This window comes from Myotis nattereri, assembly GCF_964212035.1.
Source record: "Myotis nattereri genome assembly, chromosome: 15".
Taxonomy (NCBI): domain Eukaryota; kingdom Metazoa; phylum Chordata; class Mammalia; order Chiroptera; family Vespertilionidae; genus Myotis; species Myotis nattereri.
Genome location: NC_138090.1, coordinates 33,117,403 through 33,123,877, shown reverse-complemented (window position 1 = coordinate 33,123,877; position 6,475 = coordinate 33,117,403). Strand labels below are relative to the sequence as shown.

The 6,475-nt window shown below is 44.9% G+C and overlaps 1 protein-coding gene across 1 annotated transcript; it reads left to right on the top strand.

Moving 5' to 3' along the window:
• Window positions 1-1,951: 1,951 nt before the first annotated feature.
• Window positions 1,952-4,702, top strand: KRTDAP (keratinocyte differentiation associated protein; the record flags this gene model as incomplete). The annotated part of the gene is made up of 5 exons (XM_081106865.1): window positions 1,952-2,038; window positions 3,298-3,336; window positions 3,651-3,695; window positions 4,366-4,413; window positions 4,664-4,702. The coding sequence occupies 5 exons, from the start codon at window positions 1,952-1,954 to the stop codon at window positions 4,700-4,702; spliced, it is 258 nt and encodes an 85-aa protein (XP_080962991.1).
• Window positions 4,703-6,475: the final 1,773 nt, after the last annotated feature.

Below are 6,475 nucleotides of genomic sequence, written 5' to 3'. Positions count from 1 at the left end.
CATAGTAAGATATCAATAAATTGGCTAACATTATTATTAGTAGCACTAGTATTAGGTAGAGAGGAAAATGGGGAAGTCAATTTGTTGCTAAAGAACTCTAGAGCCAAATAGATAATGGCGTTTAGAGGTGTTTGGATCACCTGTTGCTTTAGATGCCAAAGTGTTCCTACATTAGCATATCTAAGTAGAGTTGATTTTACAATAGCAGTTCTCTTTTGTTGATTTTTCATTCCTTTTACTCCTGGAGTTGACTTTATGCTGACAGAATGGTGTTTAATGAGCTCCTTCGGTCACTGTTAATTAATTAGTAAGAATTCATTACACATATAAACTTGTGTCCTCCAGAAAACTTTTTGGGGAGGTGTTCCACCCACTGCAGTCATTTTTTCACCTGTCCCCTCCAGTAGAACCAACTGTACATTGCATCCACTGTCACAGGTCATCTGTGCTTAGTGAGTGTCCCTTAAGCATTGTCTACTCAGGTAGCTCTATAAAAACAGGAGGCTTCCTAAGGCTAAAGAGGGATAGGTGTCATGGATTGGGCTGTGGGGCCGCATGATAATTGAACTGAAGTGCTTCTGGGGTTCATAAAGATTGTTCATGAATGACTGTAGCCCTCCCACTCGAGGCCTGCCACCTGTGTGCATTGCATCAGGTTGGGTAAAGAGGCCCACTCTTAAATAAGGTCTTGCTTTGTCTTGGTAACACTAGTCCATGTTCCAGCACCTCCCTATTACACCAGGAACTGGTTGGGCCACCTCAACCTCATTGTGGAGAAGGTTGTTTGATTGGGATGTTTTGCCACTTTGAGATGATCAACTCCTAAACTGGGGGAGTGAAGTAGGGGGTGGGATAAGTCAATGAAATGGAGTAGGCACTCAAAGTCAGGACCTAGATCCCATCTCCAATTGATTAGCTCTAAGACCTGTTTTGCATTTCTTCTTTATTCCTTGTCTTAGGGCAAAACAGTCATCTCTCTGAAGACCCAAGAGTAAAAGATGAGCAGTTGGATAATGGGAGGGGTCCATCCCCAAAGGAAGAAATTCTACAACTTGGTGGAAGGATGCTTGAATTCTAACATATCCAATCTAACAAATGTTGGCTCCACTATACTCTGTGTAAGGTGCAGTGCTTGAGGGATAAAAAGGTGATTAAGATATAGTTCCAGACCTTGAGGAACTTAATATTCTAAGAGGGAAATAAGAGAAGAACATACATTACTCTAGATGCAATGTCAGAGAAATACAACTGAATTGTTACGGCAATTCCGAGAAAGGCAAAATGTGTGGGGGAGGCAGGTGAGGGACGATGGGAGAAATCAGGGAAGCTTCATCAAAGATGGCTATTGGATTCTGAGAATTGGAGATCAGAGAAGGGCATTTTAGGAATAAGGAACAGCATGGGAAGATAAGATACTTGGAGGAGGAAAAAGAAGAGTATATTTGGTATGGAGTCCAGTTTGGCCATAATGTAAGAAACATGCAAAGGCAGCATAAGAAGAAAAAGGAAAGGCAGATTGAGACCAGAACATGAAAGGTCTTCAATGCCAGTCTAAGGAGTTTAGACAAAACTGGGTAGGGTGGAAAAAGCCTGAATTATAGGAGAGGAAGGAAGGGCATAAGGAAATGAGACAGACAGAAGGAGAGGTGCTTGGGTGCCACTGCCAATCCCTTGGAAGGACAGGTCCAACTTGTCTCCATCCCAGCTCCATTTGCATGAGGAACCTCATTGCCATCTCACCTTCCTATTGCCTAGGGCAGGATGTGAATTGAGAAATCCAAGGTAAGTGGGGGACAGGCCACACCTTCCCTCCCAGAGTCCCAGGGGTGAGTGACAGGATCTGGGGGTGAGTCAGTGGGGTGGGGACCCCATTTCTGCTCACATCTGCCTCCCTGGGAATATAAAGAGCAAGCAGTGAGGCCCCGCCTCAGAGCACCCTAAACTTGACACCATGAAGATCCCAGTTCTTCCTGCTGTGGTTCTTCTCTCTCTTTTGGCGCTCCACTCTGCTCAGGGGGCTACCCTGGGTAGTTCTGAGGTGAGCACATCACCTGGGTTCTCTTTTTCTTATACCTATTACCTCAATTACTCTTCAATTTCTTTACTTTCTATCCATTACTGGTTAAGTGGTTCTTATTTTTGAATATTATCAGGGGCTGGATGAGAAGCTTGGGCTCTGAGGAAGGGAAGAAAGGAGGAAGGAAACAAAGCATTCCTGGGAAGACCTGTAGGAAAGGAGATGCTATTTCTGGAAGGGATGGTGAAGTATGGGGTGGAGGCTGGACAACTAAACCCTGGGAGGGGACAGGGGCTGAGGCTGGTTGTCTGGGTTCAGCTTCACCTTTGTTTCATTCATATCCCTGGGAATGGCTTCCAGGTGACTGGAAGCTCCCTACTACCTCTGGAGCCTAGGCCATAGCAAAAATCCTTATGAGCCAGTTTCTAGCCAGGAGGAATCCTGAGGCCTCTCTATCCCCACCTTATTCCAAGGTTGGGGGAGAATGTGTATGCTGGATTGAAAAGTCTAAGATAGGGGTCACAAACTCAATTGCTTAAGGATCCAAGCAAGTGATGTCGATGAGCAAAAGGGCTGGTGGGGCCTCAGGGGAGGTGGAGGAAATCTGCTCAATCTAAGAGTCTGTATTCTGTCTGACTGCTGTTAAGAAATGTTTAATTTAAAATAAAATAAAACCCAACCAAACTACTATGAGATCTAAACATTTGGGTCTAGCCTCTGTTGTGGGAAGGAAGGAATCAGAAACATGACGCTGGGCAAGTTGGGAGAGCAACAGCATGGGCTGTGCTTAGGTCTGGGGGACTTACCAAATGGAGGATGGAAATAGAGACTGGGACTTTGGTAGCAATAAAGTCACAAAGCAAACCAACCTCAATCTATTCAAGGCAGAAGGGGCACTTCGGTAGCTTGGCTTCCACTGGCGGGCTAGTCTCCCCCACCCAGCTCTCTGGGCTAAGTGTGGGTGTCTCAGGAACTGGAAGAACTGCAGAACAACACTAGCTCGTTTTTCTTGGGAGGAGTGCTCTTTCTCCACCCTTTCCACCTGATGCAGGTCTGGGTTTTTACTTCTCTATCTTACACATGCCCTTCTCTTCACCTTGTCAGTCTGTCAGGCATCTGCCTTGCTGGGACAGATTGGGTTAAGGAGGCCCTATGGTGGAGAATAGGCTATTTGCTTGTGAACTGGCCTGTGGAAGAAGGCAGAGCTGGTTGAGAGATTTTGGGAAGAGGGATTTGCTGTCACATGATCATTTGGCTCCTTTCTCCCCTTTACTTTCCAGGAAGAAACCACCATTGGTAATTACGCAGCAGGACCTGAGGTAAACGCCCATTTTCCCACACTCCAGCCATGAGTTCGCCCCATCTATTCATCTTCATGCTCCTTAGCAATTTTTCTGACACCCTGCTTCTTTGCCTAGGCCGTTAGCCCTCAGTTCCTGAACATCGAAAAGTTTCGATCTGTAAGTACAACCTCTAGTGCTGCCCCCACAAATATCCACATCAGAAAGGAGATCAACACCTTGGTAGTGAGCTTGCCAAGCTGCCAGGGTCCCTTCATCTTTTCCGGAGGGCTAGGGGCTAAGCTTTGTCCTCCCCTGGAACCAACCCTCTTTTGGTCTCTCTCTCCCCACAGGCTTTTAAGACGGAAGAATTCCTGAACTGGCATGCCCTCTTCGAGGTAAGTGCCGGCGTACTCCTTATTCTCCTAGATTGCTGGCAGTCTATCCAGGGTAGTGGCAACACGTGCTAGTCCTAACCCTCTGGGTTCTTTCCTGAGTTCTAGGAGGGAGTAACTGCCATGCTTGGATGCTGTCTAGCAAAGAAAGTTTCCCCAGGAGGCTGTCATGGCTGTACCTTATACTCCTAACATGGCACTAGGAGAACAAGGCCACAAAGACAATTCCAGAAAAGGAAGAACTGAATCAGTCAAGAGTTTATTTGAATGCCGTCATCCGAAATGAAGAAACTAAGGTCCTAAGTTAGGTGGCCTACCCGAGCTTTGAAGGCTACATCAGTGGCTATGCTGGAGCTAGAGCTTGCGTTGCATGACTTTGCACATACTTGCTATGTGCCCTCATGCAACTGTCTTCAGTTCTCTGAGCCTCAGTTTCCTCACTTGTGATGTGAGGACAATGACAGTACCTACCTCAAAAGGTTGCTGTGAAGACCAAATGATATCATGGCTGTACTGCAGTGAGTACAAGGCAGATACAGAGCAAGGGCCCAGAAAATATTAGTTCTTACAAATTATAAAACAATAATATCATCACCACTACAGAGAGTGGGTGCTTACTGATCCATGCTCAGCTGACCTGCGACATGTCTCTCTTTCTCTTTTTCTATTTTAGATGATCAAAAAGAAGCTTCCTTTCCTCAACTGGGATGCCTTTCCTAAGGTAAGAGGAAGTGAGCATTAGGAGGATAAGGTGGTTGGGGGTGTGGGAAGAAGTAGAGGATCTGGGAGAGAGAGTGGGACAGTGAAAGGAGGATAAACCTCTTCACCGAAGTTAAGGGAAATCTCAGCTACAATAGAGGATGGGAACTTAGCCTGGGACAGATTCCTTCCCATCAGAGGCTTCATTATGGAGGACTCCAGCTTCCTGCACCCGAGGGTCCCTAATCTGATCATACCCTTTCTCCCTCCAGCTGAAGGGATTGAGGAGTGCAACTCCAGATGCCCAGTGACCGTTCCCTTCAACCCCGGCACCACTGATACACACTGGAAGAGGGGGCTAATGTGGGCTCTGATCGCCATCCTGCAATCACTCTTTCTTGGTTCAATAACTTCAATAAAATGTTTCCCAACTAAATAGCACCTGTATCTGTGGCTCTGTCCTTATCCTCCAGAAAGGAATTAAGATGGAGTGGGCTCCAAGGCTGGTAGGCAAAAATCTTAAATTCTGAGAAGGTAGTAAATAGTAAGATAGGGGGAAGTGGGGTGGACATATCAAGATGGCAAGAGATCACTTATGTCTTAGCTCCTTAGTACTGGCTGACATCCTTGAGGAGCATGAAGTTGTGAGTTGCATGGTAAGATGCCTATGGAATCAAATCTGCTTCAAAACTACTGATACCTCCCCCCTCCTGCTTTTTGAGAATCTGACTCTTTTGGTGGTGGCAATTTGGTATAACAGAGCTATCTGAATCCAAGGCTGAGGACCCGGCTTAAATCATGAGTTCATCTGAAATCCTTTTGGTTTTCTCTAAATTGGGTAGGTTATAAATAAGAAAACTAGTGGTGTGACCCTAGGCCTTTGTAAGCAACCATTTCTTTATCTGTGGAAATAAATGAGAATTATAATAACGATCTTGTGGTGTTTTTATGAAGGTCAAATGAGATAAGGTATGTGAAGCCCCTTGCACAAGGCCAGGTATGTAGTAGGTACTCAATGATAGCTTGCTTTCTTCATTCCCCCAAAGAGTTGCCACAATGACCTTACTCACTTCTCACTCATTCACACACTCAATTGTCCATCCACCCACCCACCCACCCATCCATCCATCCATCCATTGCAAATTTCTTGAAACATGAAATGGATTAGTGTCAGTTCCTGCAGATATATTCTGCATGGAATCTCTGTACTCTGTGTGCCTACTCTGTGTCTTAAAATGTTGGGATTATTTTTGGTTTCTCTTGAAAACTGGGAAAAATCAGAGAACAGTGGACCTGTGATTGGCTTAAGTATAAGTAATAGCTGCCCTCCTTGCACAGAACATGGTTTCCAGGTAAGTAAAGTTCCACCTGGCAAGTTTCATTTATCTACTTTGCTTTTTGGCCTCTATAAGCAACTGAGTGTGCAAACTGCAAAGTGGACTGCATACAGAGGGAAATTAAATTTGTGTAGAGGCAGGAAAAACTTTCTCTTACTCTCTTAAATTCTGTGTTTGACTTAAGACTTAAACTGACATAAGACAGATTAACAGGGGAAAGACCTACAAACTTACTTAATATATTTTTTACACGTTCATTGGGGTCTTCAGAAGGAAAATAAAATCTCAAAGGAGCTGTTAGGCCCAAAAGCTTGCATACTTATTTATACAAAGAATAATAAATTATGGGGATGTGCCAACACAAAGCGGCTTGGACTAGGGACATTAAACTGTGGGACAGTGAGTAAGAAACATATGGGGGAAACGAATGAAAGATCAGGGTGATTTGAGAAGGTTTGTTTATATAAACTGGAGTTGACTCCCAGACTCTGGTGATAAATATTGCTCTTCTCTTCTTTGTACAGGGAAGGCACTTTTCTCAAGGAAAATGTTATGACCTGCTTTTAGGCAGAAAGGGGGAGAACAGAGAACCTTTCCTGCATCCTCCGTGTCTCAAGTGTCATCAGTCCCAAATCATCATTGTGCCAAAGTGGCATACTTGGGGGTGGCCTATTCTGAACACTATCACTTGGTTCCTGCTTTCAAATGGCTTACAGATTAGATGACAAAGACACGTAAATGTTGCTC